This window comes from Erinaceus europaeus, chromosome 12, assembly GCF_950295315.1.
Source record: "Erinaceus europaeus chromosome 12, mEriEur2.1, whole genome shotgun sequence".
Taxonomy (NCBI): domain Eukaryota; kingdom Metazoa; phylum Chordata; class Mammalia; order Eulipotyphla; family Erinaceidae; genus Erinaceus; species Erinaceus europaeus.
In genome coordinates, this window is record NC_080173.1 from 34,365,618 (window position 1) to 34,391,098 (window position 25,481).

The following is a 25,481-nucleotide window of genomic DNA, read 5'->3' on the forward strand; positions in this document are numbered from 1 at the left end:
GTCACATGTAGATTATTCAAAAACGCTGTTCCAAGGTTCATTTGATTCAAAAAATACTAAAATCCAAAATCCAAAAATACTAAAATCCAAATTGATTCAAAAAATACTAAAATTACTTGCCATCTGGAAGTTACAGGTCTTTCTACTAGTTCTTCTCTCATCTGCTTACTGTTTTTTAAATAATTTTTTTAATTTTAATTTTTTTTTGCCTCTAGGGAAATCACTGAGACTTGGTGCTTGCACTACTCCTGGAGGCCACCCCCCTTTTGTTGCCCTTTTTGTTTATTGTTGTTGTAGTTATTATTGTTGTTGTTATTAATGTTGTCCTTATTGGATAGTACAGAGAGAAATGGAGAGAGGAGGGGAAGACAGAGAAGGGAAGAGAAAGATAGACACCTGCAGACCTGCTTCACAGCCTGTGAAGCCACTCCTCTGCAGGTGGGGAGCCTAGGGCTTGAACTGGGATCCATAGACCTTAAGCCGGTCCTTGCGCTTTGCGCCACGTGCATTTAATCCGCTGCACTTCCACCTGACTCCCAGGAGTGTGGATTCTTACATAATTTTTCTTATCAGTGATTTAATAATGATTGACAAGATTGTAGCATAAGAGGGGGTATAAACTCACGCAGTTCCCACCACCAGAAGTGCCATATCCCAACCCCTATTCTTTATCCCTCTGGGAGGTCTGGCTTCTGTAATTGCTGGAATTGGATGCTGGCATTACATAATATTTTTTTTTATGGGTAAAGGTACAAAAATTTAGGGCTCAGGCAGTGGCACATCTAGTAGTAAAGTCCTTGAACAAGGACCCTAGTTCAAGCCCCCACTTCGTACATGCAAGGGGAAAGCTCCATGAGTGGTTAAGCAGTACTGCAGATGTACCTCTTTCTCTTTCCCTCTCTACCTCTCCTTTACCTATCATTTCCTCACTGTCTGTATCCAATCAACTTAAAAAGAAGTAGAAAAATTTAAAAATTTAAACATCTGTAGGGGTAAGCATAGAAAGAGGAAATCAGACAAATGTTAGTTACTAGGGAACTAGAGAAGTTACTGGAGAGTAGAGGAGGCTGTACAAACTCTAGCATACTTGCTTTCTCTTGAAAGAGCAGCTACCAGGGGGCTGGGTGCGAGTGCATTAGGTTGAGTGCCCATGGTGCGAAGCACAAGCACCAGCTCCCGGATCGCAGTTCGAGCCCCCATCTCCCCAACCTGCAGGGGGGTCACTTCACAGTAGATAAAGGAGATCTGCAGGTGTCTTATTTTCTCTCTCCCTCCCTGTGTCTTCCCCACCTCTCTCGATTTCTTTCTGTCCTGTCCAGCAACAACAACAAGGGCAACAAAATGGGAAAAAATGACCTCTGGGAGCAGAGTGGATTTGTAGTGCAGGCACCTAGCCCCAGTAATAACCCTGGAGGCAATCAAAAAAAAAAAAAGCAGCCACCAACTGATTCTAACCTGACATTGTTATGCGGAGAAGTGCTTCTAACATTGTAGATTTTCAGAGAAGCTTGAATATGGACTTCAGTGTGAAATGTTGGTAACGAGAACAGAATTCTAAAGAACACTGCTAACAATATACAACACATCCATTACAGGCACTTTTCCTCTAGAAAGCTTTTTCTTTTTCTTTTTTTTAATAATTAATGCTAGTCTATGACAGGATTTTTTTTTTTTTTTTAGAAGTTAGGGATGCCAATAAGGAAAAAAAAAGAGACTATTTTAAGTTGGGCTAAATCTTGGGAGATACTGATGATCTTAATTCACATGGTCTGTCAGCAGGCTCAGGTGATGGGCTGAGGCTGTGATCTGTGGAAATAAACTTAACCTAATTTAGAGCAGATAGCAGTACTTTTGTCTTAAAATAGACCATTCCAGACCATGGTAGATTAGGATATTTGAGTCAGACGGGAATCGAGGCTGCCCCCACCCCCTTGCCCCAGCTTATAGCTTGAGAGTCCTTAAGACTTTTAAGAGAGTAAATGGGTGAATATTTATTTTATTTATGAATCCATATGAAATTAGAGGAAGTACTCTTACATGTTTGTAAAACCCATATAACTTTTGGGTAGGTGGTCTTTTTTTTTTTTTTTCTTTTTATCAATACAACCCCCACTATGTCATTCATCATCTTTCATGGACCTGTATTCTCCCCACCCACCCACCCTGGGTAGGTGGTCTTAAGTGGAACTTACCCTTTGCCTTTGAATGTCATCCACAAGGTGAGAAAATCATGTTTGGTTTAGTATTTGTTGCATTTGCAAATTGCAATCTTCTATGTACAGTTTGGTCTAATTAATAACTTACTCTGCTTAATCTTGCGACCTCAATACAAATATGTAAGAATGGCAGGCGTTTTTAAGAGATTATAAAAAATGTTCAGTGATTGAGCTTGTCTTGGATTCATAATATATTCTTAAACAGTAATATCTCAATTGATAAATAATTATTTATAATGCATTTATAGATGGGTGAAAAAGCTTCAAATGGTTCATGAAGTCAGTAATGGGGACTAGTAGTATTGGTTACTGAATGAAGTTGATATTTTTGATATTTCTTAGGGATTCACTTTACAGAACTAAGAAACAAACAAAAAAAATAGATGAAAAAGAAAGAAGGAAATCAGGACAGACAAGAATTAGGAGATGACAACAACAACAAAAAAACACTCAAGTGTCAAAACAACTACCTAAAAATATTTCAGGCGACTTAAACACAGCTGGAGTGGGGAAACCTGTGTGAGAATGACTCAGTAGAACAAGTAGGGATCATGAGGTTTAGGACAGGACAACAATGGGGACTTGCCTTGGGCTTATCTTGTTAGCTGGGGCCTTTCAGTCTATGTAAAACTGCATTTTTAAAGTTGACATTATTTTGGGCAACTATTTTTATTCTTTGTAATTTTGGTGAAAGAGACTACATCCAAAATAAAGTGTTGGACCTATGTTGGTAATTAAAATGTTCTATTAAGGAGCTGATGTTCTCTGTAGTTCCTGTGTGGTTTAGTTGGTTCTTTGGAATTGTATGTAATTTTAGCCTCTTGTCTGGTGTGATCTTGAATGAAGCAAGCCGTATCAGCCTCTTTCCTCAACTCCAAAACACACAGATTGCCAGTGACTGATTTATCTTCTAACATTATGGCTTTTTTGAGTGTTTGGAAAATAAATTCAGAATTGAATTTCTTTCTGTCATAATAAGTTCAAAAGTGCAAGCAGTTAGTTTTGATAATTTCCTTTTTGGAGTCAAATCCGATTTTTTTTTTTTTTGTCAATTTAATTTCCCTGCTCTTAAAGCAGTGCTGAGTTCCTGAAACCATCATTTTCTGAAACCCTGCTAGGTCTCAGATGAAGAAAATTCTTTGTGAGAAAGTCTTTTCTAGTGGGCAAACCTCCCATTGGCAGAAACTCTGTCTCAATCACTGTTTTATCCCTAGAATTCAACACTTGGAATTAAGCAGATGAATGAAAGTATTTATTACATGAAGAAATCTGAATGCTCAGTAAATGTTTTCATGTATTCTGAAGGAAGAAAGGTTTTCCTTGCCTAATAAATTTGTGAGATGTTACATTATATGTTCACTTATGGAACAGACACAACATACTTTAATGGTATAAAGTCTCTGAGACATCTTAGTGTAAAATCAAAGTCCATTAGCATTATCTATCTGAACATTTTCCAGACTGTTGAGGATGCACTGGCCTAAAGCAGAGCTGGTACAGTACTGTACTAGTAATTTTTAAAAAAATATTTTACTTTATTTTTAAATATATATATGGGGGAGGGAAGGGGAGAGATGGAGGGTGGGAAAGGCACAGACACAGAGAAAGACCAGATCACTCCACAGCTCTGGTTTATGGTGGTGTTGGGGATTGAACCTTTGGTACCTTAGGCATGAGAGTCTTTTTTGCATAGCCATTATGCTGTCTCCCCAACCCTGAACTAGTAGTTAATAAGTATTTCCCAAGGTTTATTTACCAAACATGTAGAACAATGATCCTTAGATTGTTAATGCAGGGATTTTTAGTAGCTTCTGAAGGATATGAAGGTTTCCAGAATTTATTAAGAGTAGAGTTGAGCAGGGGAGATAGCAGTGCTTGGGGGGGTGAGGGTGGGTGGGGGGGAGAGTAAAGAGCTGATGCTGTGGATGAAAGTAGTCTAGAGGTTGGGTGTAAAAATAGATGGTTTAAATATTTCTGGTTTATTTAATTTATTTTTTTAAAGATAGTGATAGAGAAGGTAGATAAGGCAGATAGGCAGGAACACACACACACACACACACACACACACAGAGAGAGAGAGAGAGAGAGAGAGAGAGAGAGAGCTGAAGCTTCCTTTAAATCTGGTTTAAAGGCAAAGCAATTCACTATCCAAGTGAAATTATTTTGCTGTCACTATGGGGGCCTTTTGATAGTGGGTATCAAGAGTCTCTATCACTGACTTGCAATTCTGTGTCCAGGATTTTATCCCAGAAAAGTAATAAGAGATCTATACCAAAATTTGTTTATTGTTAGATTTCAAGGTTTGTGTTGTATGAACCCTGTATCAAGTGAATTATTTCTTTGTTTAAGTGTTTTATTTGTTGGATGAAGGCAGAGAGAAATCTAGAGGAAAGAGAGAGAGAAGGAAAGAGACAGACACTTGCAGTACTGCTTCACCACTTGTGAAGTTACCCCCTCCCCCCAGGTAGGGATCAGGGGCTTAAACCTGGATCCTTGCATACTGTAACATGTGTGCTCAACCAGGTGTGCCACCATCTGGTCCCTTCAGGTGAATTATTTCAAACACAATTAGTGGTGAGAGAAGAGTCCAGAGATGGCAAACACAGATTTACATCCCAGTATGGGATTTCACTGAGTACTCTGTGCAGATCTTGGTCTTTTTATTGAGTATATGTGCATACATCAAAACAGCTATGTCAATTATAAACATCTTAGGAGAGTACACATCTGAATAATCTCTCTTGTAGATCACTCTATAACGGACTTGTTAGAATTTCCAATTCTGTTGATTATATCAAGTTCTGTGTTTACTCTGCAGCTGTCTTGCCTCAAGAATGTAGGCATAGTTCAGGGATATCAGATAAGGTTCTTTTTCAGGGCTGTTTGACCCATTATTTATTATCTGTGTTTACCTTGATATTGGCCAAACATCTCTGAAGGCTAGAAACTAGAATACCAAGAGAAGACAAAAAATTTCAGATACTATCTGTCAGGCATTTTATAGTTTTAACACATAGCTCTTAATAGAGAAGTGAGTCAGCAGAAAAACAGTATAGTAAACACATATCCACAAATAACAGGCATTATGAATCACAAGATCCCCAATAGTTGAACAGATATTAGTTATGCTATTTCCACTAAAGAAAAAGAAAAGTTCCATAGTAGGTGGCTGGTTAGATAAACTATTAGATGACTATTCACTGGAACATTAAATGACCATTTGGATTAATTAATTTATTTATTTTGGTTAGAGACAGAAATTGAGAGGGAACTGTTAGGTAGAGAGGGACACACACACACACACACACACACACACACACACCTGCAGCACAGTTTCATTGCTCATGAAGCTTCTCCTCTGCAGGTAGGGACTAGGGGCTTGAACTTGGGTCCTTGTACACTATAATGTATGCACTCTACCAGATGTGCCACTACTTGGAACCCCATTTGGGCTCTTACTTAATTAAAACAACCTCAGAGATATTAAACGATTTACTATTTCTCATTGCTCTTTGGGTTGATTAGATGACCTTTTTGTTGTACTGAGTGTTGACTGTCACTCTTCACCTTATAATCATATGCCAGCTGCTCTGTGCTCCTTAGTCCAAGATGTCTTGTTTCACTTGGTTTGGTCTCACCCTGTTTGTCTGGTGTCTTGGTGCTAGCTGTTAAGTGAGATAATTTTCAGGTGGCCCTCTTTCTCCAAGTGATATCTCATCTTTCTCTGTGACTTCTCTTTTGAGCAGGATAACTTGGACTTATATGATAGTAACTGGATCTTAAGAGCAAAACCAGAAATTTTCAGGCCTTGTTAGGGCTTGACTTAGAATAGTGCCGTTTCTGTAGCAGCTGTTGGTGTAAGCTGTCACAATTTCATTCCTGGCTCAAGGAGGAAGATTTTGTGATGGATGGAGCAAAAATTGTGTATAGGAAGGGGAGGATTTTTGGTTATGTTCTTTGGAGACTCAAGGTAATAATCATTGAGATTAAAAAATCTTTTTATGGCATTCATGTTAAATGGAATAAGGTTGTGTTGTGAAATATTGAAGGAAAAGGAGAGTGTAATAGTTTTTATAAGATGCAATATTAATGTCTAAATTATGTATCTGTAATCAGTATTTACACATACATGTTTGAAAAGAATGAGAAGCAACAATGTCACCTTGATAACAGTGGTTATTTTAATTTTTCTGTATGTATACCTGTATATATGTTCTTCAAATGCAACACCATGAATCTTACACATATACATCAGTCTCCTGGACCCAATGTTTTCACTTTTTATTTATGAAAGAGGGGATTGAGAGTAACACAGAGAGAGGAGAAACACCTCTCCTGGGAGTTGCCATTTGGGGTTGTTCATGGTGCTCTCATGTAGTTCCAGGACTTGAACCCAGGGCCTTATACATGCTAAGGTGTGTAATCTACTGGGTGGACTGTCTTCTAGTACCATATGCCTTTATTTTGATTTTCTTTTTCTGTAGTCATCTAGTTGTTTTAACAATTAAGCTAACATTTCTTAGGGAACTAGGAAGTCTTAACAAAGTTCAAAGATTGGGAAACATGGATATTATGTCAATGTTATGAAATAGAATTATAAAAATTTATCCAGCAACTTCCACCTATTTTGAATTATAATTCTGAATAATTCCTGAGATGGAAAACATTTTAAAAGAAAGATAGGAAATCATTTACTAATGATAAATTACTTTACATAAAATTCTAGACAAAACAGCCAGTTTGTATAATATTAAATTCATTCATCAGAAAATATGACTACAGACAAGTGCACATTTAGTGCAAAGAAAGCAAAAGTAACTAAACACAAAGGAAGTAGAAATTATTATTAAGGATAAAGAGACAATAAGGTAATGGAAGACAGATTGCAGTAAAATATATCAGTAGAACAAACTGCGTCTTAAAAAAACTACAAAATAGGAAAACATTTGTTGTATTGTCATTTAGAGAAACAGAACAATATAAACAACATTAGGGATGAGATCAAGATATAATTGGAGGCAATGTTCTAAAGTTCAAGGTAAAGTTGTACAAAGTATAACTAGTAAGATTGAAAAATCTAAAAGAAACAATATTTCTGAAGAAACGTGTGTGTGTGTGTGTGTGTGTGTGTGTTTACTGGAGCACTGCCTAACTCTGCCTTATGGTGGTGCTGGGGACTGACTCTGGGACCTTGGTGCCTCAGGCATGAAACTTTTTTTGTATAACCATTATGCTATCTCCTTAGCACATGAAGAAACACTTTAATGAACATTGGCAGTAAATCTGAACAAATCAATAAATATGGTTAAAAATGAAAAGAACCTAAAGGCTGGAATAGTGCAGATGAAGTTTTGGGGGTTCCTCCATTTTGTAGATAGCTAGTAGGCATATTTTAGTTATATTCCAAAGGGCCTGTGGCTATAATATTTTTTTTCCTCTCTTTTTTTAATTTCTCCTGAGCCTGAAATCTGATATGCAGGTGGATCCAATTCATTGTCTGGGGAGATGATGCCACGGCAGGAAAAAGGACCAGAAAGCTGGATCAGGGAAGAGAGTAGCTCCCTAATATGGGAATGGGGTATAAATATTGTTGACTGTAAACCCCATTGATTTGATGTGATCTGGGGCCCATATTCAGCTTAGGAGCCTATGTGACCTCTGCATCCCTGTAGATCTGAGCTCACATTCTGTGGTCATGAGTAGGAACTTTCCAAGCTGCCCCAGTATCAGGACCCATCCTCAGGTATAGCATTTAGGCTCATTATTAGTCAACCGTTTGTTTGGCTATATATGTTAACTCTCTTTTCAGCTACCAGGTTCCAGATGCTAGCATGATGCCAACCAGACTTCCCTGGACAGACAACCCCACCAATGTGTCCTGGACCTCCCATTCTCCAGAGCCCCACCCCACTAGGGAAAGAGAGAGGCAAACTGGGAGTATGGATCAACCTGCCAGTACCCATGTTCAGCGGGGAAGCAATTACAGAAGCCAGACCTCCCACCTTTTGCATCCCAAATGACCTTGGGTCCATACTCCCAGAGGGTTAAAGCATAGGAAAGCTATCAGGGGAGGGGGGGTGGGATACAGAGTTCTGGTGGTGGGAATTGTGTGGAGTTGTACCCCTCTTATCCTATGGTTTTGTCAGTGTTTCCTTTTTACAAATACAATAAAAATAAAATGAAAAAAAAATAGAGAATTGGAGGCTGGGTGGTGGCACACTCGATTAAGTGCACATATCACTGTGCTCAAGGATCCATGTTCAACCCCCACTTCCCATCTGCAGGGAGGAAAAGTCACTAGTGGTGAAGCATGGCTGCAGATGTATTCTCTCTCCTTCTCTATCTACCTTTCTCTCTCAGTTTCTCTGTATTGTCAAATAAAAATAGAAAGAAAAAAATGGGGAAATAATGGCTATCAGAAGCCTTAGATTATTAGTGCCCCAGCAACAACACTGGAGGCAGTATCAATTACTCAATCAGTCAATCAGGCAAATGAAAAGAGAATCAATAGTCAAGGCTATTTTTGTATGGTTTTGTTCTAATAAGCCGTTCAGTAATAGAGAAGTTTCATATCACGCTGTCTGTTCTGGAACATGAACAATGGAAAGCTTCTCAATCCATTCTATGACACTAGCATAAGTCTTTAAAAATTTTTTTTTATTTATAAAAAGAAAAATTGACAAAACCATAGGATAAGAGGGGTACAACTCCACATAATTCCCACCTCCAGAACTCTGTATCCCATCCCCTCCCCTGATAGCTTTCCTATTTTTTAACCCTCTGGGAGTATGGACCCAAAGTCATTGTGGGATGCAAAAGGTGGGAGGTCTGGCTTCTGCAATTGTTTCCCCACTGAACATGGGTATTGGCAGGTCAATCCACACTCCAGCCTGCCTCTCTCTTTCCCTAGTTGGGCGGGGCTCTGGGGTATCGGAGGTCCAGGACACATTGATGAGGTTGTCTGTCCAGGGAAGTCTGGTTGGCATCATGTTAACATCTGGAAACTGGTAGCTGAAAAGAGAGTTAACATACAAAGCCAAAAAAATTGTTGACCAATCATGAACATAAAGGCTGGAGAAGTTCCGATGAAGAGTTGGGGGGGGGGGGTGTCTCCGTTTTGTACATAGCTAGTAGGCTTATTTTAGTTATATTCCAAAGAGCCTATGACTATACTAGGTTTTTTTGTTGTTGTTGTTTTTGTTGTTTTCCCTGAGCCTGAAATCTGATATGCAGGTGAATCCAAGTTATTGTTTGGGGAGATGATGCCATGGCTGGAAAAGGAACAGAAGGCTGTATCAGGGAAGAGAGTAGCTCCCGAATATGGGAAAGTGGTATAAATGTTAACTGTAAACCCCATCGATTTGCTGTAATCTGGGGCCCATATTCAGTTTAGGAGCCTATGTGACCTCTGCATCCCTATAGATCTGACTTCACATTCTGTGGTCATGAATAGGAATGTTTCAAGCTGCCCCAGTCAGGACCCATCTTCCTCAAGTGTAGCATAGAGTATGTTGTCCATCCTCCTTTTGGAGGATGGGACATTCTCTACCATTGTTGATCCAAGTTGAGGGCAAGATCCTATGGGATGCCCACGAGGGGTCTATTGTGTTGTTCCTGATAGAGATGACCGGTAACAATGGAGAGAGGGATTTATTTGAGGTCTAGGCCCATCATGTTTTTTTTTTGAATCTCAGGACTCCCTGAATAGTGCCCCAGCTGATGGGGTGGGTGGCCTGATAGTGACTAAAGAGTCATCACTAAAGTATGTCAGTCTCTTGCCCTTATTAAGCTTTTGCAGTCCTTGCTTTGATAAGGTTACCTTTGGAGTGAGTGAAAGAACTGTAATAGGAAGTAAATGAGAAAGGTATCTAAGTCTACTATTTCATTATGAACTTCATACTGACTCACTGCAGACTATTGTGTACTTTTGCTTTCAGGTATCTTTTGTGCCCTAATTTATGGATACATGTGGCACGGAATGTCATATGCTCTATCTCATGGAACCTGGTCTATAACTAGGTTTTGGGACTTTGTTAGGAAGTGAACCACCTGGAGTGGAATTAGAGAATACTGTGAAAGGAAAGGTCTCACCCACATAATGAGGGTGAAGGGTTGACATTCCATGCCTGATGTCTCTGGACACAGTCTGAAGTGAAGCATGCTTAGGTGGTACTCATTGCATTGATTAGGTTGAGATCGGCAGATGCAATATCATTTGGTATGAATTGAGAGAAGCATGCAGGAAAGTGGGCCCCACCCTAGAAGTTCCAGGACTGAGGGAAATGTATAGGCTTGATAGAGGAAGTGGGAGGTTCCTGCTGTCTTAGGGTTAATAAGACAATAGATAGTTATTGCTATAATCCCATTATTTGGCAATTGGGTTAACTTTGAAAAATCCCTTTGTTAGGATTTGCTGTATCATACACTGTCGCGTCCACCCATGCCTGCAAGGATCACGCAACGCCAAGTTCTTCTTCAAGCAGTTTATTCGGGAACCTTGAACAGCAAAAAGCCCCGCTATAACCTAACCTCCAACTTATATACTCATGGGTCAGCCAATCCCAAGGGCACACGTGGCAGCTGCTCATAGGCACATGATCGCGGAAGCAAGCGCGCTCTCAGTCTGAGACCATTTATGGAGTTGTTTACTTCTCCCTGTAGTCTGGAGGGTAGAGGAGGCTGGCGCCATCTTGGGGCGCGGCACATGGCTCTCCACAGTTCCCCCTTTTTGTTTTAACAACGCAGCAGGTGAGTGTAGAGTTCCAATTCCAGAAAGGAGGGGATATTGTCATAGTCCTCGCCTAAGCAATCAAGCTTTGCCAGTGCTAGACCCATCCCGTGCCGTTTTGTTCTGGGGCAGGAGATAAGGAAATTATGGGGTTAGGGAGCGGCACAACAGCATGCATTGGACGTGCACTCCTTGAGACAGCATTATGCCCTCAAGTGCAGTGCTTTGCCTCGCACCCTGAGCGTTTCATATCAGGCTCTTAAGGCTGCCAGCCAAGCCTGGGGGGAGTGGCTATCCTCGATTGCTGTGAAGGCCTGTGCAATCAGCGTGACTTCACGCCTCTGTGTGATCCTAATTTTGCAAATACACCACAGGCCCGTCAGGGAGGCGAGAACCAAGAGCGCAGTTAAGCATCCCAAGCCCGCCCACTCTTTCAAACTGTCCATTGCTTGATTGATCCAGGAGGTCAACCCTGCTGCCATGGAAGCATCCACCCGTGTTGAGTTGACTGCCATGATGGCGCTTCGCAGTTGTCGCATCAGGGTATCGAAACTCCCAGACCAGTTTCCTAAGAGCCCGGCATCATGCCGTATCGGCATCGGCCTTGGAAACACTGATAGGATTCCCCAGCGAGGCTCCATCATCACCGGCATCACCACCGTAGTCATCAGGAGCATCTGGTGTATTCTTTGGTGGTGGGGCATCTTGGACCTTTCTCACCAGTCATTCGGGTACCCACACCGGATCTGGTTTGTCCTGTGGAAAAACACAAACAGAGCCTCGTGCCCATGTCAGCACAGGATCAGGCCCATGCCATGTGCCTGTTAATATGTCCTTCCATTTTACCATGCCTCTCTGTGGGCCATGGGGCATATGATGTCTTTCTGCCGCAGAGTGGCCATTAATATCCAAATTTTAAAAATTAAGTGTAAATAAGGCTAGGGATAGTCTTTCCTTAGGGTTGCGGCCGTGGCCTATTCCCCCTTTTTGTTTTAACAGACATTCCTTGAGGGTGCGATGAGCACGTTCCACAATGTCTTGACCCTGAGGATTATAGGGCAGGCCATGGGTTAAGCGGACTCCCATTTGCTGGCAGGAGACAAAAGACCGAGCAGTGTAGGCAGGGCCATTGTCTGTTTTCAAAATTTGAGGCATACCCCATGCAGCCCATGCCTCTAGGCAATGGGTGATCACATTGCGAGCCTTTTCGCCACTCAATGGGGTGGCCATGATAACACCAGAGCAGGTGTCTACAGAGACATGTAGATACTTAAGCGTGCCAAATTCAGAAAAGTGCGTGACATCCATTTGCCATAGGATGCCAGGGCGTAAGCCCCGAGGGTTAATTCCAACGCTTGGTGGATGCTGGAAAGTCACACACTGAGGGCAACCCAGAACCACCTGACGAGCGTCCGCACGGGGCAAATTAATTTTTTTCTGTAGGGTTTTAGCATTTACATGAAAAAGTTCATGAAAACGTCTGGCCCATTCCATTGCTGGAGCCATCAAGAGGACATCCTGTCTTGCCAATTTATCTACAATGTTATTACCCTCACTCAGGGGGCCAGGCAATCCAGTGTGTGCTCGAATGTGTTGAATATAAAAGCGCTGTGTGCGGTGCCAAATCAGATCTTGTAGTTCTTTTAACAGCGCACACACCGTGCTGGATCTTTTTATAGGTCCGGCGGTCTCTAGAACCTTGACTGCATTAACCACATAAGCAGAGTCAGATATCAAATTAAAGGGAAAATGGCATCTCTTAAAAACTTCAATCACAATTTGCAACTCCACTATTTGAGGAGAGCCTGGTTGGAAATGACACCTAACTGGTTCTTGGTGTTCTATTACGTAAGCTCCACATCCTGTCTTAGAGCCATCTGTGAAAATGTTAGGCGCTGAAGACAGAGGCCTCACTGCAGTAATCTTAGGGAAAATCATGGGGTGCTCCTTAAAGAAGCTCACGAGAGGATGTTTGGAATAGTGATTATCAATTTCTCCGGGATAGCCGCATCTCAAGACGGCCCACTCATCCAAAGCTCCACACAGGGTCTGTACCTGGTAGCTAGAATAAGGGACCACTAATGTGGTTGGTAAGATGCCAAAAAACTGTATACATTGCTGAATCCCGGTCAGGGCCAGATCTGCCACTGCTGAAGGATAATATTGTATGGATTTAGCAGGAGAAATTCTTGAATGAATCCAAAGCAATGGACCCTCTTGCCACAGCAGCCCCGTGGGCTGTGACAAGTTAGCTAAAATGCATAAAGTCAGGGGCTTGTTGGCATCCCAACATTTCAAGAAGGCTCCCTGAAGGGATCTTTCTACCTTCTCTAGGACCAGCCTAGCCTCTGGCGTCAATACTCTTGGGGAGTTCAGGGCGGAATCCCCTATCAAGACATCATACAGGGGTTTCAGCTCATGATTTGGAAGCTTCAAGTAACTCCTCACCCAATTAATATTCCCTAACAATTTTTGAAAGTCATTCAGAGTACGTAAGCCATCCTTCCTCAATTCCAGCTTCTGGGGCACTACCTCCATAGGTTTAATGCATTCTCCTAAGTAGTTTACAACCTCACCTCTCTGCACCTTTTCAGGGGCAATATACAGCCCTTTTCTTCTTAAAATATGAACTAATTCCTCATACGCTTGATCAAGTAAGGTTTCAGTTTTTTCAGCAAGTAGAATATCATCCATATAATGAATACATTTTAAGGTAGGATATTTCTTCCTGAGGGGAGCAATCGTCTCACTAACAAACAGCTGGCACATGGTTGGACTATTCGCCATACCCTGGGGCAGCACAACCCATTCGAATCTCTGGTCGGGTTCTTCATGATTGCAGGATGGTATGGTAAAGGCGAATCTTTCTGTGTCCCTCTCACTTAATGGGATAGAGAAAAAACAATCCTTGATATCTATGACTATTATGGGCCATCTCTCAGGCAGGGCCGTTAGCAATGGAAGCCCCCGCTGTACTGGCCCCATGATCTGCATTTGGCGGTTGATTGCCCGCAGATCATGTAACAGTCTCCATTTTCCTGACTTTTTCTTAATCACAAATATAGGAGTATTCCAGGGGGACACAGAAGGTTTGATATGTTTCAAGGCAAGTTGCCCCGCAACCAGCTCTCTGGTCGCGGCTAATTTTTCAGAGGAAAGAGGCCACTGAGGAACCCACACTGGATCCTCTGTTTTCCAAGAGATGGGAATACCTGTGTCCGCAGTGGCCCCTAGGAAAAACCCAGACCTGATCTTCCTGAGTGCGGTCGAGCCGCAACAGGGGACTTGCGTCCCTGTAGGTGCTTCCCCAGGCCAAAGCCAGGGACACAACCCATTCTTTTCATCTGAGTTTGAGCTGCCATGGAGTATTCATTACTTAATTTAAAATCCATCTCTTTAAGCAAGTCCCTCCCCCATAACGAGATGGGTAGCTCCAAAACATACGGCTGCATCAAGCCACAATGGCCTTCCTTATCTTTCCATTTTAGCTGTCTAGCACTCATGTCTGGAGTCCTTGCATAACCCAGGCCTTGCAGGGTTTGAGAGGAAGTTTGCACAGGCCATCCTGTTGGCCAGTCTTTGGCGGCCACAATACTTCTGTCAGCCCCAGTATCAAGAAGCCCCTGAATGTTTTTTCCTTCAACTTCTAATACCATCAATGGTCTTTGTTCTAAATCCAGAGATAGAAATGTCAAGTCTGTGCCGGAGGAGCCAAAACCTCCACCCCCCCCCCTCGTTCAACTGTCTTAGCCGCGAAGCGATCATGTAGGCTGGGTAAGATAAGCAATTGTGCGATCTTGTCTCCCGGGGAAATGGCTACAATTCCCCGGGGGGAGGACACCATAATCTTAACAACCCCGGTGAAGTCGGAGTCTATAACCCCAGGGTGAATAAGAAGTCCTCGCAATGCTGAAGAGGATCTGCCCAAAAGTAAGCCTACTGTGCCTGGCTCGAGGGGTCCTGTAAAGTCGGTTGTTACAAGCTGGACCCCCATCTGAGGAGTTAAGACGAGTCGGGAGGTGGAACAGAGGTCCAGTCCTGCTGAGCCCGCAGTGGCTCTCCATGGTTCCCCGGAGGGCGAAAGCTGGGCCACCTTTCCTGACTGATCTCCCTATCCCGACTTTCTACTGCCCCATATATTTGTGGGCCCTGGGGACGGGGGCCCCTCTGGCCGTTTTTTGGACAGGCTCCTCCATATCCCTGACTCAGGGGTTGTCCGTTAATGTTCTTAACGGAGTGGCATTCATTAGCCCAATGGTTCCCCTTTTTACATCTAGGGCAGAGGCCGGGCTGTCTCATTCTAGCACTTCCTCCTGTTCTGCCTTTCTCAGGGCACTGCTTCTTAATATGTCCCATCTTGCCACATTTGAAACAAGCCCCAGTGTTACTGCTTTTCCTTCCTGCAAGTTGGACAACTGCAGCGGCAAGTCCCGCATTAGTCAAAGGGCCTCCAATCTCTCTGCAAACTTTCAACCACCACTCAATTCCTTTGCCCTTATGTGGTGTGATAGCCGCTCTGCATTCTTTGGTACATTGCTCATATACCAGCTGTTTAATAAGAGGCATAGCTGTGTCTGGGTCCCCAAAGATTCTGCCTGCCGCCTCAACTATGCGGGCCACAAAATCTGAAAAAGGCTCCGTGGGTCCCTGCAGAATTTTTGTTAAGTTGCTGCTAACTTGTCCCCTATTTGGAAGGGCCTTCCATGCTCTTATGGCGCAGAGATTTCACCTGCTCATATACTTGTGGAGGGTACCCAGTCTGCTTGCCTACAAACCTGCCTAGTCCTAGGAGCATGTCTCGGTCCCAGGCAGGTTGACCTGCGTGTGCATTAACCGCCGCTTGCTCGGTTGCAAAATCAATCCAGAATGCTCTCCAATCTAGATATTGTCCTGGGCTGAGACAAGCACGAACTAAGCCTTGCCAATCAGCCGGTGTCATGCAAAGCCTATTGAGAGATTCCGCTTGAGCAAGAGTGAAGGATGCACTAACCCCATAAGCCTTCACAGATTCTGCCAGGGACTTAACTACTTTGAAATCCAAGGGCTCCTCATACCGGTTCCCTTGGAGATCTTGAAACACCGGATAGACAAGTTGCATCTCCGTCCTAACCCGGGCCCATAGCCCCGGGCAAAAGGAACGGCTTGGCCCTCCAGTCCCCAAGGGTTGGACGGTTGTCACACCCTCTCGATAAGGGGGCGGAGCCGAGGGCAAGGCTGAGGCATAGCCCCCTCCCAGTTCTCCGTCCTCCAGTTTTTTTGGTGCCTTATCCCTCTCTTTCCTTTTCCTTCTTTCTCTTAAAGTAGCCTCTTCCAGTCTCTCCACTAAGGCCTGCACGTCCTCCCCCTCCTCCTCCTCTGATTCCGAGGAGGAGGGGAGTGTTTCCAGCTCCTCTAGATCAGGGTATAAATATTTCCCTTTCTCTCCTCCTTTCTTACTTTCCACTTTCTCAGAGCGTTCCTCCTGTAGCATTTCCAAGGCGTTCTGCCCCTTTTCAACGGCCTTGCAGCACTTCTGATCCTCAAGGCAACTGCGCACTAATTTCCATATGGGCCTTACTCCTGCTTTCAGGTCATCCTGCTCCCAAGAAAAGTCTAGGTCCTTTCCTAACTTCTCCCAGCAAGAGACAGTCAAGCTCCCTGAGGCTGCGAACCAGGGGGCGACTATGTCACACTCACTCAAAAATCTTTCAAGTGTGGACTTCTTGATTTTTAATTTCTTGGATAGAAGTAGCTCCTGCAGAGCCAAAAAAATTGGATGGGACTGGGAAGTCCCCATGATAACTTCCTCCCAAAAATTATGTGGCTGCTAGCCCACTTTGTACTCCCCGTTTGCTACCCGGGGATACTTTTACTTTCCGTTCGCTAAACCCACAAACGTTCTCCTGCTCGTCCTTTATCTACAGAGACGAGCCCTGCTAGCCGCCTCACCGCGGGCCTTATTGTCCCACTTTACCCTGGGAACTTACCAGTGCACTGCCCCGACTGCCGAAGTTCTGAACCCCGTTTCGGATGATGTCCCCGTACGGGCCACCACTTGTCGCGTCCACCCTTGCCTGCAAGGATCATGCAACGCCGAGTTCTTCTTCAAGCAGTTTATTCGGGAACCTTGAACAGCAAAAAGCCCCACTATAACCTAACCTCCAACTTATATACTCATGGGTCAGCCAATCCCAAGGGCACACGTGGCAGCTGCTCATAGGCACACGATTGTGGAAGCAAGTGCGCTCTCAGTCTCAGACCATTTATGGAGTTGTTTACTTCTCCCTGTGGTCTGGAGGGTAGAGGAGGCTGGCGCCATCTTGGGGCGCGGCACATGGCTCTCCACAATACACAACATTACCATAATTTATGTCCTTTAACATTGTTTGTATATAGCTGTGCCACCAGTTGCTTCTGTTCTCTCTGGTCTATGCTTTTAAGAGAGTCAAGATATCAAAGACTCAGCCTATGTATTAAAAAGGCTCAGTCTGGGAGTCAGGCGACAGCACTTCGGGTTAAGTGCATGTGGTGCAAAATGCAAGGACTGGCCTAAGGATCCTGGCTTGAGCCCCCAGCTCCCCACCTGTAGGAGTATCGCTTCACAGGCAGTGAAGCAAGTCTGCAGGTGTCTATCTCTTCCCTTCTCTGTCTTCCCCATCTCTCTCCATTTCTCTCTCTGTCCTATCCAACAATGACGACATCCAGAACAACAATAATAACTACAATAACAATGAAAAAACAACAGGAATAACAAAAGGGAAAATAAATAAAAATTAAAAAAAGGACTCAGTCTATGCTTTAAAAAGTTTGAGACATGCAATCAATTTTTCCCCTCATATTAATTAAATAGTGATTTATATTACTATACTTTAATAGGAGTGTACATAAACACCATCCCCACCACCAAAAGACTATATTCTATCCCACCCCACCCCCTGCCACCCCGGCAAGCCAAACATCCACCCTCACCCTCAACCCAGGATTTTTACTTTGGTGCCCTACTCCAGATTCAGTCAAATCCTGCTTTTAGTTTCCCTTTCTGTTCTTCTTTCTCAATTTCTGTTGATGAGTGGGATCATCCCATACTCATCTTTATCTTTCTGACTTAGCTCACTTAACATAATTTCTTCTAGCTCCATCCAAGATGGGTCAGAGAAGGTGGGTTCATTGTTCTTAATAGCTACATAGTATTCCATTGTATATATATACCACAGCTTTCTCAGCCACTCATCTGTTGTTGGGCACCTGGGTTGCTTCCAGGTTTTAGCTATTATGAATTGTGCTGCTATGAACATAGGTGTACACATATCTTTTTCATTGAGTGTTATGGAGTCCTTGGGGTATATCCCCAGGAGAGGAATTACTGGGTCATATGGAAGGTCTATGTCTAGCCTTGTGAGAGTTCTCCAGACTGCTCTTCACAGAGGCTGGACCAATTTACATTCCCAGCAGCAGTGCAGAAGGGTTCCTCTGTCCTCACAGCCTCTCCAGCATTTGTTGCTGCTGTCCCTTTTGATGTATGCCATTCTCACAGGAGTGAGGTGGTATCTCAGTGTTGTCTTTATTTGCGTTTCTCTGACAATCAGCGACCTGGAGCAATTTTTCATGTGTTTGTTAGCCTTTTGATTCTTTTCTGTAGTGAATGTCTGTTCATATCCTTTGCCCATTTTTGGATGGGATCATTTGCTTTTTTGGTGCTAAGTTTTCTGAGCTCTTTGTATATTTTGGTTATTAGTCTCTTGTCTGATGTATGGCATGTGAAGATCTCCCATTCTGTGAGGGGTCTATTTGTTTGTGTGTTAGTTTCTTTGCCTGTGCAGAAGCTTTTCAATTTTATTTAGTCCCATTGATTTGTTTCAGCTTTAGTCTTTCTTGCAATTGGGTTTGTTTCATCAAAGATGTCTTTGAGGTTTAGGTGGGAAAATGTTTACCAATGTTTTCCTCTAAGTATTTGTTATTTTCTGGTCTAACATTCATGCCTTTGATCCATTTGGAGTTGATTTTTGTTTCTGGTGAGATAAAGTGGTTAAGCTTCATTCTTTTGCATGTTTCAACCCATTTTTCCCAGCACCATTTATAGAAGAGAGCTTTCTTTCTCCATTTAATACTTTGAGCCCCCTTATCAAAAATTAGATGTCCATAGATGTGGGGGAGCATAAGTCTTATACAAAGCCTGGAGAAGGAGAATCCAAGGTAAATGGAACATTATGAATATATATTACTTAAATGAAGGAACATCTCAATGTTAATGTCTGTGTATAAAAAGGTATGTGTTGATGTGTTGGGGAGAGGTAGAGAAAGTGAGAGGAAGATGCTTGCAGCATTCCTTTGCTGTTTGTGAAGCTTCCCCCCTCCAGGTGGGGACCAGGAGTTTGAACCTTGGTCCCTGCACATAGGAATTTGTTTGCTTAACCAGTGCACCACCAGCCTGACCTGTGAATTCACTTTGTTGTTGTAGGCTGTTGCAGTTCTCCAGAGCTTTGGATATCTGAACTTGCAAAATCACTGAAGATTAAATCTGCATGGATGTGAATTATATTACATCTGGACAGGAACTTAAAACCTGGCTAGAGGCCTCAGAAATGTCTGACCAGAGATACAAGAGAAGTTAGGGAATGGGTGGCAGGCAGTAGTATGCCAGGTTAAGCACGTATGCTGTGAAGTGCAAGGACTGGTGCAAGAATCCCAATTCGAGCCCCTAGCTTCCTACCTGAAGGGGAGTTGCTTTACAAGCAGTGAAGCAGGTCTTCAGGTGTTTATCTTTTTCACTCCCTCTCTGTCTTGCTCTCCTCTCTTCATTTCTCTTTGTCCTATCGAATAACAACAACAATAACAAGGGCAACAAAAATGGAAAAAAGAAATGGCCGCCAGGAGCAGTGGATTCATAGTGCAGGCACTGAACCCCAGCAATATCGAGGAAAGAAAAAAAAAGAAGTCAGGGAAGAACAAGTTATATTTCATCACTTCCTCTGGGGTGATTGTTCTCTAAGTAGTGGCTCAGCTAAGGTCTAGATATTTAGATTCTAAACATTAGAAAGATTAAAAATTCATTTAGCTGTTGCCAAAAGATCTCTTAAGTTGACAGCAACAAGCACCTACATTATGTAAAAAGGAAGATTTCATATAAACAACTTAATTTTTTTTTTTTTAACGAGAGACCAAAATACTGCTCAGCTCTGCAAATATCACAATGAGGAACCTTATGCATGGAAGTCCAAACTGCCTTTTTTGGCCTAACTCCTCAGGGAACTAAACAAACAAACAAACAAACAAATAAGTGCAGAGTTTTCAAAATGAAGAAAATAGCAAAGATGGATCTTAGCTTAGCATGGCTTTATTGAGGAAATACTGATTCACAGTATTTTTTGGTCATGCCTCTGTCATGTGTGTGCTTGCTTCCTGAATTTTGTTATTACCTTCTATGACTGAACATAGAGTCAGACTGGCATAACATTTCCAACCATGCATATACAGGAAGGTGTTAAAAAACTGGGGCCATCAGTGCAGTCAGTCTGTTTGGCATGTGTAAGTGGAATGATCTGGGCGTTAATGACTGCTAAACCCAGGACATCAAATAATGTCTCCCAGGTTGGATTTCATACCATTCAGAGTTGGACTCTTCTTTTCTTAGTGTTTGTGTCACTCTTAGGGAAGGTCTTTCCATATAGTAGCCCTCAGATTGCCCCATTTTGAGAACAAATAATTCCGAAAAGGAATTTATATTTTCCATGTGTTTCTGCAAATTTTGTTGTATGAAGTCTAGTTGGACTAATGCAGGTCCCATGTCGATTGGAGGTGGCTACTGCATATGGAGGATGGAGAATGATGTTTGGAATATGTACCAACCTGGAACTATCCAGGATGAAGCAGAGGAAGAAACTTTACCTAAATCTTTGAACTCTTAGAAGAAATCTGGAAAAATGATCTCTATATAGAAATATTTATGCCAACCAAAGTGGTAAAAATGTGGAAGGGGAGAAGGGCAAGTTTGTCATTTTCTGCGATGAAACCATTAAGGATCTGACTATATGTATAGAATATTTCTTTTCTTATAAGTACATATTGGCTAGTAGTTTCTAATACATCTGTCAGTGTCAATGGATTGGTGGTAAACCATCTAGAGCAGGTGTGGGAAACCTTTTTCCTGCCAAGGGCTATTTGGATATTTGTAGCATAATTTGTGGTTCATACAAAATTATCAACTTAAAAATTAGCTTTTAATGTTACTATGAAAAAGCACCTACCTAGATTTATTGAATTTTGAGTCTTGCTTGTGGTTGCTTTAGCAGGACCAGATCAAATGTTTTCTCAGGCTATATATGGCCCATGGGCTGTACATACCCATCCCTGCTCTACAGTGTTGTCATGTGAAGAGTTCTGAACTTAGAGTTGGTGAGATAGTTGTACAAATGGTTCTGTAAAAAACTTTAAAGCCCGAGACTCTGAGCTTCCAGATTCAATCCCCAGCATCACATACATCAGAGCTGGGCATTGCTCTGCTGTCTATCTCTTTCTCTCTGTATCTCTCTTTTATGTAAAACAAAAAAAAAGAAACAAGTAAACAAATTAACAAATACATATATTAATAAAATTTTTCTGAAACTAGTAGACAGCAAGACTGTTATGACTATAGTATTGGGAAAGTAACAACATGATGGACTCTTATCCTAGGAATCACTGTCACTGTTTTTGTTTGGAGGGCTGTGTCCCTAGAATGGAACAGCATTATCACTGGGGCTTGGTGCCTGCACCACAAATCCACTTCTCCTGGTAGCCATCATTTCCATTTTTTGTTTTGTTTTGTTTTGTTATTGTTGTTGTTAGATAAGACAGAGAGAAATCGAGAGAGGAGGGGAAGACGGGGGGAGAGAAAGACACCTGCAGACCTGCTTCACCACTTGTGAAGTGACCCCCCTACAGGTGGGGAGCTGGGGGCTGTTAATTGGGAACCTTGCGCCTGTTCTTTAGCTTCATACTGTGGTGCTTAACCTGGTGCGCTACCGCCTGGCCCCCTAGAATGTAATGTTTTAAGCTAGAGTTTCTGTGAGGAATTTTATGGAAGGCCCAACTGTCACTTAACATCAGCCAAAATGCAAAGATTGATTTTCCTAAGGAAAAGAGGTGTCTTTTGTTTCTGAGAATTTTTGCCCGTTCCTGGGAGCAAGGTAGGTAGATTTTATTTTGCCTCCAGGGTTATTGCTGAGGCTTGGTGCCTGCACCATGAATCCACTGCTCCTGGAGGCTATTTTTTTCCCCTTTGGTTGTTTTATCATTGTTGTAGTTATTATTATTTTTATTGCTGTTGTTGTTGTTGGATAGGACAGAGAAAAATGGAGAGAGGAAGGGAAGACAGAGAAGGGGAGAGAAAGATAGACACCTGCAGACCTGCTTCACCATCTGTAAAGGGACTCCACTGCAGGTGGGCACCCGGGGGCTCAAATGGGATCCTTATGCCAGTCCTTGCACTTTGCGCCACGTGTGCTTAACCCGCTGTGCTACTGCCTGACTCCCGGTAGGTAGAATTTATAAAATGTTTATAAAATGTAGTAGAAACTAAGTTTTAAGGTTCCTTTTAATTTTTTTAATTTCTTTATTGGGGAATCAATGTTTTACATTCGACAGTAAATACAATAGTTTGTACATGCATAACATTTCCCAGTTTTCCATATAATACACCCCCCACTAGGTCCTCTGTCATCCTTTTTGTCAGGTCCCTTTTAATTTTAAATGGACATGGTTATGAGTTTTTACCTTCATCACTAATATATAATCTAGCTGTCTCTATTTTAAAGTATATGGTTATCATCAGAGTTCTAAAGAAATTTGTTTTTAATTATTGTTTTTCAGATCTTTCACTGGAGTCACTTTCGGGTACAGACTAAGAAGAATGCAGTGGCAATCCAGGCCAACAGCAGAAATACTGGCTTAATCCCCAACTCAGTATAGCATTTCTTCTTCGCAGTAGCACCTCATAACAGAAGGAAGATGTATGGAAGTGCAAGAACAATCACCAACCTGGAAGGGAGCCCAGCCAGGTCTCCTCGTTTGCCCAGGTCTCCTCGTTTGGGCCATCGACGAACAAGTAGTGGGGGAGGTGGAGGGACGGGCAAGACCCTGTCCATGGAGAATATTCAATCCCTTAATGCAGCCTATGCTACATCTGGACCCATGTATCTGAGTGATCATGAGGGGGTGGCCTCAACAACTTACCCAAAAGGTACCATGACTCTGGGAAGGGCCACAAACCGAGCTGTATATGGAGGCCGAGTCACAGCCATGGGAAGTAGTCCCAATATTGCATCTGCTGGACTCTCTCACACAGATGTTCTTTCATACACAGATCAACATGGTGGGCTGACCAGTTCATCCCATCACCACCACCACCAGGTCCCCTCCATGTTGAGGCAGGTAAGAGACAGTACAATGTTAGACCTTCAAGCCCAACTCAAGGAACTTCAGAGAGAGAATGACCTTCTCCGGAAAGAGCTAGACATCAAGGATAGCAAATTAGGCTCTTCCATGAACAGTATCAAGACCTTCTGGAGTCCTGAGCTCAAGAAAGAGAGAGTCTTGAGGAAAGAGGAGGCAGCCCGGATGTCTGTCCTCAAGGAGCAGATGAGGGTTTCCCATGAAGAAAATCAGGTAGGCTATAATTCATTTCAGTGTTTTCTACCTTGGTTTTTCACTAATTGAAATTTTACAGATGGTATCACAACCTGTGCATAAAAATGTTTGGAATTACTAAGAAAGCTATGGCATAATACATGATTTGAAAACTTTATGAAGGCACAGGAAATATAAAGTTACAACTGGTGATCTCCTTATTTTCATGTAGCCTCTTCATATTACTTCAGAGAAGGAGGAACCATTCCTCATGGCTTAACTTTCATACCTGGTTAATTTTGTTTTCTTTCTCAACATTCACAACAGCAGTCCAGATGTACTTCCCTTTGAATAGAAGAGGAAAATGTTAATTTTTTCCTTCTGCAAGAATAGGCACTTAATTTTTTTATTTTATTTTTTAAATTTCTTTATGGGGGAATTAATGTTTTACATTTGACAGTAAATACAATAGTTTGTACATGCATGACATTTCTCAGTTTTCCATATAACAAATAGTACAATCCCCACTAGGTCCTCTTTCATCCTTCTTAGACCTGTATTCTCCCCACCCACCCACCCCAATTCCAGTTCAGGTTCTACTTGTGTTTTCTCTTCTGATCTTGTTTTTCAACTTTTAGAGTAGGCACTTTAACAGTACTATCTCATCCTATATTTGACTGGAGAACTGATATTTTGGGAAGCACCAGCAACATTATTTTCTTCTAGAATGAGCAGAGTTTTTTCTAAATAGTAAGCTGAACAATATTAAATGCAGTGAGGGTAGAGGGGCCTTGATGGATCTCAGAGCAGTACAAGAAATTGGAACCTGCTTGATCTTTTGGCTTTTATCCAATCTGTATTAATCTAGTATGTGCAAAATACTTTTGTACTCATTTTTTTTGCTCCATCTTCTGTATCATATCAAGATTAGTTTTCACAACTTCTGCCAGAGTTATGCCTTTTTTCTACTTAAAAACCCCCAATTGTCTTAGAATAAAGCCTATCTACATATTTAGCTTCATCTATATCACCTGCTACTGGAAGTCTTGAACCATCCTGTCCAGTCACTTCTCTTTCCTTTTTTATGATTTTTTATTAGTGATTTAATACTAATTAACAAGATTTTAAGGTAACGGGTACAATTCCATATAGTTCCCACCACCAGAGTTCTATGTCCCATCGCCTCCATTGGAAGCTTCCCTATTCTTTATCCCTCTTGGGGAGTATGGATCAAAAAAATTTTTTTTAAATCTGAAGTTTAAAAAAATTTTTTATTATCTTTATTTTTATTGGATAGAACAGAGAGAAATTGAGATAGGAAGGGGAAACAGCGGGAGAGAAAAGGTAAGAGACCTACAGAACTGCTTCACTTGTGAAGTGACCCTCCTGCAGGTGGGGAGCCAGGGGCTTGAACTGGGATCCTTTTGCTTTATACTATGTGCACTTAACCCAGTGCACCACCACTAGAGCCCCCTGGACCAGAATTCTTTATGGAGTGCAGAAGGTGGGAGTTCTGGCTTCTGTAATTGTTTCTCCACTGGACATAGTGTTGAAAGGTCTTTCCATACCCCCAGCCTGTTTCTGTCTTTCCCTCATGGATTAGGGTTCTGGAGAGGTGAGACACATTGGTGAGGTCATCTACTGAGGAAAGTCAGGATGGAATCATAGTAGCATCTGCAACTTGGTGGCTGAAAGGCGATAAGATATATAGCAAGACAAATTGCTTAATAAACAGGAACCCAAAGGTAACAACAGAGCAGATGTAATTAGGAAGTCTCCCTGTAGGAAGAAGCTAGGAAGTCTATTTTAGGTGTGTTCCAAGGTTTGGGAGCTACTCTCTTCCTTAATACAGCTTTCTAGCCCTATCCTAAACTGACACCATCTTCCCGGACAATGTTTTTAGTCCACTTTCATGTTAAACAGTTTTTTATTTTTAACACCTCCCTCTACATCAC

The 25,481-nt window shown here is 42.3% G+C and overlaps 1 protein-coding gene across 8 annotated transcripts in view; it reads left to right on the plus strand.

The window, feature by feature from the left end:
- Positions 1 to 25,481, plus strand: part of ERC2 (ELKS/RAB6-interacting/CAST family member 2) — a 1,141,350-nt gene that overhangs the window by 42,330 nt on the left and 1,073,539 nt on the right. For all 8 annotated transcript variants that reach the window (XM_060203088.1, XM_060203089.1, XM_060203094.1 and 5 more), the window contains exon 2: positions 22,771 to 23,565. In XM_060203088.1, the coding sequence (XP_060059071.1) occupies positions 22,909 to 23,565 (657 nt within the window). In that variant the 5' untranslated portion in view covers positions 22,771 to 22,908. The remainder of the gene's footprint in view (positions 1 to 22,770; positions 23,566 to 25,481) is intronic.